General features: G+C 36.9%; 1 protein-coding gene across 2 annotated transcripts in view; it reads right to left on the reverse strand.

The window, feature by feature from the left end:
- Window positions 1-242: 242 nt before the first annotated feature.
- Window positions 243-14069, reverse strand: part of TXNRD2 (thioredoxin reductase 2) — a 28968-nt gene continuing 15141 nt past the window's right edge. For both annotated transcript variants that reach the window (XM_057369060.1, XM_057369059.1), the window contains 6 exons: window positions 12204-12340; window positions 6790-6885; window positions 6458-6550; window positions 5620-5691; window positions 4213-4310; window positions 243-1965 (listed from right to left, as the gene is read on the reverse strand). In XM_057369060.1, coding sequence (XP_057225043.1) covers window positions 1842-1965; window positions 4213-4310; window positions 5620-5691; window positions 6458-6550; window positions 6790-6885; window positions 12204-12340 — 620 coding nt within the window. In that variant the 3' untranslated portion in view covers window positions 243-1841. The remainder of the gene's footprint in view (window positions 1966-4212; window positions 4311-5619; window positions 5692-6457; window positions 6551-6789; window positions 6886-12203; window positions 12341-14069) is intronic.

Consider the following 14069-nt stretch of genomic DNA (forward strand, 5'->3'; position numbering starts at 1 on the left):
GATAAGTATGCCACTTGGAGTCAAACTGTGTCACTTCTTCTTGTTTTATGAACCAGAAACATGGACCAAAAATATCAGGAGAGTTTACAGAGAAAACATTTCGGATTTCTTTTGTTGCTCTTTAAGTTAAAACAAATATTTGAAAATTTAATGTTCTCATATCAGTGAGAGTGTAAAAAATGCTATTATATCATATTTTACAAGGAAAATCTATTTTATCTTTTTTCTTATAAAATCTTTTTATCTAATAGTTTCTCAGACAGGTATACTTTCCATAGTAAAAACGATTTCATACTGGATATCAACCAACCATTTCTGTGTGGCTGCAGCAGTGAAACACCAATCAAATTAAAACAACAGATATATAGACGATCCTCAGACTATTCTTCAAAACTGTGCAACAAGTTTGGAATGAAAAWATAAAATTCCACATATAAAACACTGATATTAAGCAACAAAAAAGGATATACGTTGTTTCACCTCAAGCTGGTCTCTTCCAATGTGTGCTATTCTGCTGTAAAGAGTCAAGAAACTGTGACTGTGCACATCCAAATATTGCAGCTGCGACAGAGATTGAAATTCAGTGCAGTTTGTTTTGTGTTTGCYTTTGTCAGGCTACCTCCTCACCAGGGTTCTGCACAAGAAGATTCACTCTCAGATTTGTTCCCTTCCCGCCACAGATGAGCCAGCACCTCCCCCTTCTGGAGAGCCCGAAAATCAGCAGGAATYTGCAACAGGGTAATGCTCTCTTATTTGGGTCAGTACGCAAAAAAAACACCCAAATAAAACAAAACTGCAGAAAATTACTTCATATCTTTGCTCTGAGCAGGACCCTTTCTTTTCTGGATTACTGTTTAATGTAGTTCCCTTAGTAACATGCTTTATTAAAGCAAATTTAATAAAAGTCTATTGAGATATAGTCTCCAGCCCATGAGCAAGAAAGTCATAAAAACAAATCAAGAAAATATTTCAGTGTCAGCTATATTTCTGCATTCTATAAAACAGAAAATGCTGCATAAGGTGGATTATTAGTGGGTTTTACTTTACTTGTCAGCTTAATATACACTGTTCAAGCAGTAATTTGTGAGATGTGTCAATTTAGTTTGGACTGAGCTGAATTAAAAATTTCAGGAGTCGGCAGAGAAGCCACCATAAAATCTAACTTCTCMTTCAGCACCTCTGAGATCATTCATTCTCCATCCTCACCATAACACTGTGACCAGGCTGCTACTTATTAATGCATTGTGACTCTTCCAGCAGGACAGCTTCAGGCGATTTTCTATTCAATTCCTTTACATAGCACATTTTAAAGGAAAAACCCCAAAGATGACTGCTTACCCATTGTTACCTGCTCSAGGAACTTATTTCCACTCATGAATGCAGAGTCTCAGTGTTCAATATTAGGATCATTCATGAGCCATCCAAGCATGCAGGACAAAGCATCACACCAAACTTCTAAGGAAGGCCTGTCTGACTCTGAGACTCCTCTGCTGGCAGTCAGTCTGCCAAAAGACAACTKCTTCATTTGTAGATGGCCTCAGATGTCACAGACTTTAGTTATATTTACATATAAAATACTATGATTATTCCCTAGATCCCAGCAAGAGAAGAGCTTTAGGCACTTTGAAAGAGAGAGATYTGTTGCAGCAGGACTGCATTGGTTTTAGAACTGTAATGGTGTAAAGAAATTTTTTTTGGCTGTGAGAAAAAACTGTCTACAAGGACAACAAGAAAGATTCCTGTAACCTGAACCACTAAAACTGTTTCAACTCTAAGTGCCCCTTTTCTTTACAAATACATTTTGTGCTTTTTTTCCCTCTTTCCAGGGATGGTATTTAACCTCAGCAGCCTGTGACTGTTGCATCCAAGCCAGAACGCTTTGTGATGTGCAACTTGGTMACTTCTTCAGCACAGGTAGGGTGAATGCCAACTGTCTTCATCATCTGAGGATATGTAGCACCACATCTACCAAAAACAACAACAAAAATAGACACCCACAAAGTCAATASTATTCCCTTGAAGCAGAAGGTCCTAAAACATCAAAGTAATTCTGCTCTTGTCCATTTTATCAGSTAGAGGAATTGCATTTGTTCTTCAAACAATGCTGTCAGTTATTTCTCAGGCACTTACACAACACGWAGACGCCCAGCTTCAAAACACTGAGGTAGGAAAGAATTGTCATAAGAGTTGAGACAGAGAGAATGAAGCAATTTAGCCCAAGTCACAACTGAGCCTGTGGCAAAAACATGTGCCAAAACTGCAACCTTCAGCTTTTCTTGTACATACATGTGTGTTTCACTAACTCCAGATGGAMAAAAATGCACACATACACACAGAGGAAGAAAATCTTAATTAGAACTGCTGGAAAGAATCTGCTGAAGGAAGTAATACCAGAATATTCTTCCATCAACTTAAASTYYCTGGTGCTTACACTGRACATTAATATCAATGTTATAAGCAKAGGGAAGAAAAAGTCTCTCMTTTGAAAAAACAAAACAASCAAACAAAATCCAYGAAAAACCCTTGTGCTACAATCTCACTTGCTTAATTCCCTTACTTGTCCAGTAACATTCTTAAGACTTGATAACTTTCTTYTGAACTGCTATTCCTGGCAGGTCATGCTGTAAGAATAGCAGAAATGGCCCCAATTTGAGAATTATTTCAAGCTCTCTATGGAATAATGTTATCTCCCTCTATAAAATACAGGGAAGGGAGCCATAGATGCCTTCTGTTGTCTCCGCTTACATCCAAAAAAGCACTGACAAGCAAAAGATCTTTGCTGACCACAGATTTTACTGGAGTGCTAGGTGGGGAGGGAAGATGAAAAATCATCCTTCMGAGAGGCTGAAGCAAGACCTAATATTTGACAAAGAAAGAAGAGCAGCTCTTACAGTGGTGGTTCCACATTGAAAGCTCTGGATTTGTGAAATGCAATAGAAACCAATACAAGAATCTGACCTGCTGAAAACCTCTTACTGTGGCTAAAGTTTTCATTTCCCTCAAGCAAGGCAGAAAAGCACTCCAGTTTCATGTGCTTCCTTTTCAATGGTTATTTTGGATAAAACTTCAAAACAATGACATCCTAAAAAATGTAGTTCTAGAATCTATACCACTGGCAATTAATGGACTACAAACACATGTTGAAAATGTGTACTGAGGGTACACTGCAATCAGTGATTTCCAAGATATTCCTCACATGATACTTGCGGTCCTGCCTTCTTAATCCTTTCTGCTTTTCATTTATTAAAGTCACTCAYAACTGTAGGACTAAAACTGCAGTAAAATGGTGATCAAATTTAGGAAAATTAACTGACACCACAACTGATTTCTTGTGTCCCGGACTACTTTCTTCGAAGAGAGAGTTATAAACTGTAATTTTGTAATGTAAATATAGGAATCAACACTTCTGAAGATGTGAATCAGCAATTAAAAGGGGAAATAAAAACAAAAAAAAGAAATAATTGTAGCACAAGAGGCATAGCAGGAAGTTTCCATTTAACCAGAGAGGACCAAGAATCACTCCGTACTCCCTCAAATGGAGGACTTCTATATTAATATTTGAACAAAATCTCAAACAAGATCAGATCACAAAGGATACAAGGATGTTTGTTATTGCAATTATCAAATTGCTTCAAACAAAGTACCTTCCCTCTCCCATCATCCTACAGAAGTTTCTTTTTTACTATRTTATATTTAGCTTATACCCCAGAAATACGAATTCATGCAAATCTTTGCTGAGCTTTTGAGAARCCATGGCTGGGCACATTCAAAGATGAGATTAGGAAAGGAAATATTTGGCAGGTGTAAAGAAAGGATTTTACAAAAAGCGCAAATATCCTTTTAAAGAAGCAACTTGCAAAACTGTATGGTGATTTCTTATCCTGTGCACAGAATGGAAAAGAAGCTACACAAAAAAAAACCCTAACATTAGTAAGTTAATGCACAATTCTGGTTTTTGCTTTAACTATATCAAACCAACAATATWTTTTCCTCAGTTGTTCCCTAACTATATCCAGTATTACAGTAACTAAATCCAGTACATCTTAATGAAGAACTGCAGTATTTTTAGTGAAAATATGTGCAATAYTCCATAAAAGTAACAAAAAGCATGCATTCTTTATAGTGTTGCCAAAACTAGACAGCTATCTTTTATAATCTTAGAATAACTTAAGAAGAAGGCTTTAGAAGCTAGAGACATTCTTTTGTACTTACTTGATTCCAAGAGCAAATCCTTGAATAACTTCGCCTGCATTTGGTCCAATGAAATGAAGGCCAAGTATTCGTTGCTCCCTCTCTCGTAAGCACACCATCTGAAAACAATACATCACATAGAGATCTTTCCTTAGAACACTTAAAGATAAGGCATGAAGATGAATTAAATGAAACTGGAGTGCCCCAAGATCCTAGTTCAGCTGTTTATTTCCAGTGTGCCAAAAACTTACGTACTTACTTAAGTCTTACTGACTTCAATAGGTCTCACTCTTATTAACCTTAAGCACTTTCCTCAACTGGAGCTTTATTAGGGTATTTCTTTCAGACTTGAGGGAGCCACTGACAACAATAATTTGTTGTTTGCCATTTGTATGAAATCCTCAAAGTACTTGCTGTAGTCCTGTGACCAGACCAGTGCTCTTTGCCACTGAGTGGCCGCCTCAGAACTTCTCAAAGCCTGTGCAGTTATTCCCAGCAGCTGTATTCTCACAGATGACCACTACCACTATCAGCTGTATTCTCACAGATGACCACTACCACTATCAGCTGTATTCTCACAGATGACCACTACCAGTTACAGGATATTTGGTGCCTTTGTGATTCAGTCAATTAACACTTAAGAGCAGCTTGTTTGGTGAGATACATTAACCACATGAGCCACATTAAATTAAAAAGGAGTCGAGCCTTGGAAGCAGCCAAATATAAAGTTGAGTTAATAAGTATTTGGGAGARCCTGAGTCATTGCACACTTAACTTTTTATTAGAGAACTTAATGAAAACTATTTAGTTCCTGTAAGGACACCATCTTTATAATTAGCAAAAGAAAKTCAGTCTCTCCCTGCGTCCTCCCATCAAGCATTAAATTATCACTAATCTACTAAATTCTGCTATTCAGTAAAAGCTTAAATTCTTTCATCAGGAATGCCAGGAACAGCAGCAATCCTGATGTGGGACTTTATTGAGGAGTTTTAAAGGAAAAACTCTCGTGCAATAGAGCTTGAAACACTCAAGTTAAACGTTTGTTTATATGCTTGAGAATTTAGTAWGGACTATATTAAATATCATACAACAACTACTATGCTATTACTTCTTTATCCTTAAATATTTACTTTAATTGACATAATTCAAAGAGAAAGAATACATAAAATGAAATATCATCACCTTAGTTACACTGATACTTGTGACACTTAAGGCAAGCACTCRCAGAACTCACAAAATACAGTCAGGAAAATTGATTGCAATTATYGACAATGGACATTCCTTACACAGTAACAATATTTCAAGATGTCTGWTACCAAGAAAATATACATCTTGAGATGCTCTTTTGCTAAACAGTTGTCTTTTAAGCTGGCTGTACCATATCCCCTGTTTTGAGTTAAAGGCAAGTTAAAAGCTCACAAAACTCACTTTCATGTAGCACTGAGCTGCATCTCTTTCAGCCACTGTAAACTCTAAAGGTTTGTAATATGCATGGTACACCTGGCAGGAAAAACAATCACATTTCGTGTTAGAGAGTACTATTACATCAAAACCTGCTATTTATTATTACAACTACTATTACTACACATTTTATACCATTGTATAAAAAATTGATTTATTTATATCCTATTCATTATTTTAAAGAAAAATRTGGAAAGCACAGTAAGAGCTTAACACAAACCTTTCTCAGAGAATCATTAGATTAAAAACAAAACTGGAAAAACCCTTCACAAATAATGCTGTTCAAACTACTTGCCAAATTAAAGGAAAAAAACAAGAATTTTAAAGCTCCTCCCAAAGGTTCGATGCCTTGCTTACAGAAAATAATGAAATCCAAGAATCTTCCCATATCTGTAATAATATATARGACAATAGAATCCAAGCTGTAGTTTTTGCATCCTGAATAGTAAATTCTTATTTTTTCATTAATGGTTTTCCCTGGGGCAAGTAAGAGCAACACCATGTATTTTTTCAAGGGTGACTTGTTGAAAGTAACAACCATTATTTAATGATGCTACACAATAAAACTTGCTAAAATGGCAGGTACCTTAAAGCTGTCACACCCTGTCAATAATTTTAGGCCCAACACAATTCCCATTGTGACCTGCTACAATAYTAAAGTTCTAAGCACTTCTGGAGACACCAACTCCCTAACTGTAAACACAGCATTTTGGGGTCTGAAAGTCTTACCTGATACAGCAGTGAAAATTCTGCCTTTCCACAGTGCAACTCTGACACCAACTAGATAATTAAAATGTTTTCATACCTCAATATTGTCAGATCCATGACGTTGCAMGGCTGCTTCTTCTGACAATCCAACACAACCATATTCCAAGGGAGTGAAGACTGTGGTAGGCACCTGCTYGGGAGGAAGCAGAAGGTGTTACTGTTGAACAATGTGAAGCAGCTGCCAGGCAGACACAGGGACACTTGTGAATGGCTGAGAGCTGCAGCTTGGGCACACACAGCCACTTTGGCTACTGTCAAAGCTGCCAAAACAGGTGACAAAACAATTCTTTACAAAGCAATTCTTTACAAATTCTTTAAGAGAAAAAAGACAAAGATTTTTCTTACTGAAAAAAAGATGTAACAACTCACATTGTCATAGTCCATCAGTTCTGAAGACTGGCCAAAAAGGCGCTGAGCCAGCAGTTTTCCTGCAGCTATTGCTGTGGGTGTTAATTCAGGACGGCCCTGAGAAGAGAGCACAAAGCTTTGCTTTAACTAAGAGAGAAGCGGTATCCAAAGATTTCTCCTGGGACAATGGTCAGAGGAAGGCCAAATCTTTGGAATTCCAGCCTGGCAGCCAGGGCTTCAAATAGAAAAGGCAATAATAATTTCTGTGCAAACATGTTTTTAAGTCTGAGATTACTATCTGTCATAAGGATGGAGGAAAATGTCACAAATGTGTCAAACAATTATATCTTACCACGTCCCCTCTTGAAAAGCAGCACATATTCACATGCTAACTGTTCACTTTCCCCTTTCTCTCCATAGTAAGCCACAAAGAAATTTTTGGAGTGTCTTTTTAAAGCAGGAAGAGCCCAGTTTAAAGCAACAGTGTTYTTATAGTATCAGACCTTTTGAAAAAAATTATCTGAACACACTTTTACAAAACGCAAGCACACGCACAAAMCTTAGCTATTTGTGGACATTATTACTAACTTGCTATGCTGGTGCTGAACTCAAGAAGTTGAATGCTCTTGTGCTAGCACTGTGACCTACAGGGTGAGCTGATCCTGTCTCAGGCTCTGCTGGTACAGAGGAGCTTGAGAAGGATTGCTATTGGCAAATGTGAACTTCCTGCATGTGAGAAATGGAATGATAGCAGGATGTGCTCCAGTTCAAGCCATGAGTCCTGGCTACCTTTACTGTCCAAACAGGACTATGTATGTGCCAGAACCCTCATTCTGAGTGCTGGCACAGCTACCACTGGAGCATCAGAACTGCAGAGCTGGTTTTAAAGAACTTGAAAGTTTTTGCAAATTGAACTAAGGCATTCGCAAGGAAATATTTTCAAGTCCAAGAAAGAACAGTCCATATAAATTAATAAGACTGAACAAAATTCATGAATCTAATTAAAAAACACATTGGTTAAGAGTTCATCTGAGACATATCATCAGAATGCTTTTCTGACATAAGAGGTCACAAATCCAGAAGGAATCACATGAAGACATAAGAAAGCCATAGCTTAGTGCGACAACATGGAATAGCTTTATAAAATGTGTGACGTTTTGATTCATACATGCCCTATTTAGATCCAACACTTGTCACACTCCTGCAAAGCCCCACCTGGAGGCAGTCATCTATTAAGCTCTCAAATCCATTTCTCAGCAGAAAATAAAATAAGGATTCCCCACCACACACGTGAAAAGTTTTTCATTTTTCTTCATGATCTTAAAAGTTTTTTAGTGTTTATCTGAATCCATTCTTCTCTRTCAACTTATATTTTTTGCATGTTGCTAGATAGACTCTGTATATGGTGTTAGCTACCATTTTCTTCAGTACACATACCATATAATTTATCTACATATTAATAGGCATCTAGGATTTTATCTGTACTAATAACCACTTAAAAGTTCCATTGCAAAAAAAATCTAAAACATTATGTCTAACCTGATAACAGAAATCAAAATTTTAATTGTTAATGAAGACTAAACTATTTTGCCTCCCCAGCTCATGACAAATCACAAAACTGCAAGTCTTTCCTTTTTCTCTCTAACATCTGTCAAGTCACAATTTTTCAAATCCAGCATTTTGACTTTCAAGTCTGTAAATGTAATGTACCAGATGAAATTTGTTTTTTCTTATACACATTTGCCTGAAACGTGTCTGCCAATCATTTCTGTAGCAGGAAATATATGTTGTTTTGGCATTCCAGAAATGAATAGAAGATTGGAACGAGAGATAAAATTGTGAAAGCACTGCCATGCATTCCATAAAACCCAACTAATTACTAAAACATCCATGCAGATAAAGCCCAATTCCTCATAAACAATGACTTAAAGACCTTCCTTGGTAAATATTTGAAATGAACATTCACTTTGCAGTCATGTGTAGAACTACTCTGCTGATAATTATGGACATGAATTGTTCATAAGAATCCTCCAATGTATTATACATTTAAACGAGATGGTCCTAAGAGAGTTTAAAAAGCTTTGAAGTAATGTGTATCTGTTCTAACACAACTCTTTTTGGTCTCATTTCTATTCAAAACTACATACTGTACATTCCACTTTCTCTACACATCTTTGTTATAACACCCTTTGAAATATGACAGATGTAGAGTAGCCTGACCATGTGAYAAACCTCTTTCTGAGAAAATGTCTTTATAGTGCATGCCCTGCTTTTCAACAARAACACTACTGGAGGAAGTATTTTAACATAAAGAGTTTGTATCAGCAGAGAAAAAAAAAATTCAAACTAAAATTCCAGCTTGATCTTCCTCATCCTGATAACAGAAGATGAAAATGCTAAAATGCAATTTCACCTGTCAATTTTGCCAAAACTCGAAAAATGTTTTTTGAGGGTACACAAACTGACTGATGTCTGGAAGATTTTTTTTCCCATTTTTCTCCAAATGAAAAGCTTGGATAACATTTGGAATCCACTTGYCATACAAGGGTGCAACAGGACACCCATGCACACATAGCTTCCCATTGTACCAGCTGGGAATGACTCCCAAATGAAAACAGTCATTCTGAGCAATGAGGAAACTCACCTGCCCCCTCTATCACTCCCCTTCCAACCAGGGCACTGAATTCAAACCAAAAAAAAGTACTTCTTGCTATTTGGTAGAAATTCAGTGTTTATTCAGTTGGAGTGGTAAAGGAGGGAGGAGGGCTTGGGAACTACTTGTAAAATTTGAGCAAAAGCTCTTTGTGGTAGCAAAGAAACTGATAGGGACAGAGCAGAGCAAAGGGAAATCTTGAGCAGGAATACTGGAGGAAAAAATAATTCTGATAATGATTCTTAGGGATCACTCCTGCTCACTCACAGGAAACAAGATTCCCCTTCCTGGGCTCTTTTGGTAGGTCACACCCAGAAGGTACCACAACCAAGCTCTGCAGCTTTGTGGTTCTCAGCAGGATGTACTTGATTCTCGTGTGCGTGTTAATCTGAGACATGCACCAGCACAAAAATTTCTTTCAGTGCTGGTTCCCATGCCAAAGAAGTTTATTATCTAAATTAATTCCACTTTAAAAAAACCCCAAAAAGACTAAATTRATTTAAGTATTCAAATAATATAAATTTCATTGCCTAGCAAGTGGAATTGCAAGCTCACATTGTGCTGGAGTCAGATAAGATAGTGGCAGTAATTCTTTTTATCTCTAAACACTTTAAATGCATGAATATTATACAATGATCTCTAATTCCCTGCATTGAGCCAATATGCAGATAAAAGCTTAAGGGAATATTTCTATAGAGCACTGATTTAACTCTTTCATTTTTCCCCAGATTGTACACTGGACACAGYATAGAACTATACTGCTGATTCTAACACTTATATTTAGAAGTGTCTRTTGAAGATCTCAAGTTCAAAAATCTGCACTAATATGGACAAAAGCAGGAAAAGGAAATCCAAGTTTTAACAACAAAATAAAAATGACAAWTAAATGAAGACATGATTTTTCAGATCCAGAGTAGGAAAGAGGAGAGCATCCTGCCTCCAACTTTATATTTCTTATTTAACTAAATCCTCAAAGGGTAGAAGACAAAAAGCATCCAAAAGGAAATGACTTGCCCAAAATAACACTGCAGATTGGCAGCAAAATAAGCAACGGAATCTGAGCCCTGCCAGCATTGCCTCTAACAACTGCTTCTTGGATGAAATTAAAAAGAAATTTTTGGAAAGCAGGAGGCCCAGCCAAGGGTAGGGATAAGCAGGTGTAGGAGATTGCTGGGAGCAGAAAGTGGACTTTAGGAAATATCCCAGAGCAAGAAGTAACAGAAGCAACCTGCATGTGAAGTGAGAAGAAAGGAGAGGAACTCTACAAAATCCTAAAGCTCTGAGCAACTCGACAGGACAACAGGACAGAGAAGTTGTGTAGAGTAAGGGAAAAAATAAAAAGGATAAATACCTGAGAAGGAAAGAGTTTGAACACAATTTAAAAGGAAATGGCAAGTCCTTCACATGAAGATGGAGACAGACAGGAAGAAACACATGTCTACATAGAGGGAACAGGTCAGGAGTGCTCAGCAGATTAATGAGCTTTAAGTGTCTCTGGCAGCTCCACACTCCAGTCAGAATTTTACAGGGCTTTTCCCAAGACATCCTGTAACTTGTTACTTCTCTTCAGATACTAAAAGCACCTGTAGGGTTTACACGTTGGAGAGACCTTTAAAGTATTTTAGATGTGGCAGAATAAGAAATCCTTTACACTTTCCTAAAATTACACAATATATGGTGTTTGGATATTGCTGCAGTATTTAGCTTTAGAAGAYTTGTAAAGCAGATGCCTGCACTATGTGAAAAACAATCTTGATAGGAAGGCCTCAATTCCATAAAGTTCAATAACAGGTGAGAGAACTCTGTATTTTGCAATGCCCAGCCTCTGTCTTCTACATATTGCCTACATTTTGCAGTGACAGGAGGATGATGAAAGATGATGACAACATCCTCCTGTAACTGTACAGTTCGGAATCCAGACAAACCTTTCTTATTAAGTCAACGTATTTGAAGATGTTCAACTTACAACAGATAATCTGAGCTCTTATGTAAACTGRAAATTGGCAGATTGAAGGGATTTAAGTGCACATTTACCATAACAAGATATTCTTGCCATATATGAGTATAGATTATGAACAGCTCTAGAATAAGGCCACAGAATTTTGGTTTTACCTCTATAATGAGTAAATTATTTTGCTTAAGTYATAATGTACCCTCCWGAAAAAAAAAAATCAAACAAAAAACTCCCACTCTTCCTGCTTACTTGGCATAATCATTCAAAAAATCACAAACAGAAGTCAAATGTAGTCAGTATTTCCAGCAGTTACTTTTTCTTATTCTAGAGGAAGGTACTTTTGCCAGAAGCATTTTGCATCAGGGAGCAGAAAAGCCGTTTTGTGATTAGTCTYAATTAACTCCCAAAACACTCCAAATGCAATCAYAGAACTTGTCACAGTCATTCCCAGYAAATGTATTCAGCTACAGAAGGTAAAAACTGCTTYCACTCAGCATTCACAGGCAGTATGAAGTCATATGTCAAAAGTGATAAAAACATTATTAGAAAGATAATTGAAGTGATAAAGACATTATTATTATCCTCTGACCAATGATGCATTCCCTGATAAACATCAGCAATAATCTCTCATGCTGAGATACTTCACAAGATCCCTGTGAAGGAAATTACTGACCCAGGTGGCTGGCATAAACACTCSAGGCCTGCCAAGTGAAAAAGTGCAAAACACTAAGATATATGCTAGRGCATGACGACATCTGGGGACTAGTTATTAGTCAGGAACGAAGTTGGCTTCCTGTTATTGTAAAATAGTTTATGTAGACTCAGTACCTCTGTTATGTCTCCAACTGCATAAATGTGAGGAACAGAAGTAGCTTCACTGGCATCAACAATAATCTTTCCAGTTTCAGAATTAGTTTTCACTCCAATTGTCTCCAGGTTGAGAGTTTTGGTGTCAGGAGCTCGACCTTAAGGGGAAAAAAAAATGAAAGTAAAAGCTATTGGAAAACTTCAGCARTGCTAACCTAAAAAGCTGGTATCCTCCACTGTGGGTCTCCAAGAACCTTGTGCTATTTGATAGTCCAAGCAGAAACATGACAAAACTGAGAAAGCTGCAGGGGTGGAAAATATGGATATGACATTCTGTGTGAAAGGAGCTCAATCACTATTGTCTTTGCTCAGACTTCAGAGGGTTATCCTTTATAAACATGGAGGACAACACCCACACTGGAAAAAATCCATATGGTTTAACATTACTGAACATTCTAAATTCTGCAAGTTCTACACTGAAAATTTYCAACAAACATAAACCAAATGGCATTCAATGCCAACAGTGTGGTTTGTGTACTTGTGGATGAAAATACTGATAATGCTGTTCAACATGAAACATTCCTGAAGTCCCCATTTCTTGTTATGTGAATACACTTATCTTAAARCATTTTTAGTTCCCTCAGCTTGGATGAAAAAATTTATCAGCTTTGCTCTCAAATCCTTAAATACAGATTGAGATAACTAAAGCAGCATTGAGCTGTTTCTGTAAAGTTTAGAAAAAATATTTTAAATGTATTTAAAAAMAAATTAGGCAAATTCTACCAAGCCCAGATTTTATTGCAGTTTCCTATTCCATTGATATCAAATTATCTCATATTTTAAAAATATATTTTTTAATGTTTTCTKCATCAATACCCCCTAGATCACCAAAGGCTTAATAAGATTACATTGAGCTTTCTACAGARTATCTATAGAAGCAATTCTTGACTCAGAAACTGGAACCATAAATCCTATCTGACTTATTTGAACGTTATAATTAAAATTTCACAAAATTTCCAAGATCACACAGGATCACATAGAAAAAAATTACCTGAATATATTTTAATTAAGGAAATTTTATAACATTGTATCTGTTTTAGAATGGATATATCTACACATACAGGTCAGGTTTGCGTGAGTCATGATTTGCATTTGATGTTAATACACAGCTATAGCAAAGCAAAACAAAAAGGGAAATGTGTTTTCATTATGAAAACAAGCTCTTTGATGTTAATGTAGGAAATTATTAAACAAAAGGAAAACCTGGCTTGTCAATACAGACCTAATTATATGTAAACATATGATTCACTGCTTTATACATCTGCCATATAGCCAGGCCCCTCAAACAATGTCACATCTGAATGCCTCTGTAAAGACTTCTGTGTATTAATTTCATCTGGTGAAACCAACACTTCCTCTGGGAGTACTGACTGAAGCTGTCGGCACTTGGCTATCTGTCTGTCTTCCCTTCTGTTGTCCCCATGGGATGTTGATCTGCTGTTCCTTCTCTGCCCCCTGCTCCCCAGTCCTGATGCTATCAGGCAACAAAAATAATAAACCTCCAGGACCTTATCTTGGCTCGGATGTGAAACAACTTCCTACCGTTGTATTTCTTTGTGTATTGAGAGTAAAGCCTGGGTATTCTGCAAATGGACAACTAATGGGGTTTTCTAGTTTCCCCTTTTTCCTGCCAGGCAGAGCCAAGAGAAAACTTAGCACGCAATGGCAGGCACTGAAAGAGGAAAAAAAGAAAAACTGTCAATAGAGTCATTTAAAGACCTGTGACAACAACAGCTGAGTTTATCAAATCTGCAGGATAACACTTAACCTTTCCATTCCAGTCTATTTTAACATATGTACAGCTTGGTATTAATAGCTAGGAGTTAC

Source organism: Malurus melanocephalus, unplaced genomic scaffold (genome assembly GCF_030028575.1).
Source record: "Malurus melanocephalus ecotype Western Australia unplaced genomic scaffold, MMel_1.1 scaffold_102, whole genome shotgun sequence".
Taxonomy (NCBI): Eukaryota; Metazoa; Chordata; class Aves; order Passeriformes; family Maluridae; genus Malurus; species Malurus melanocephalus.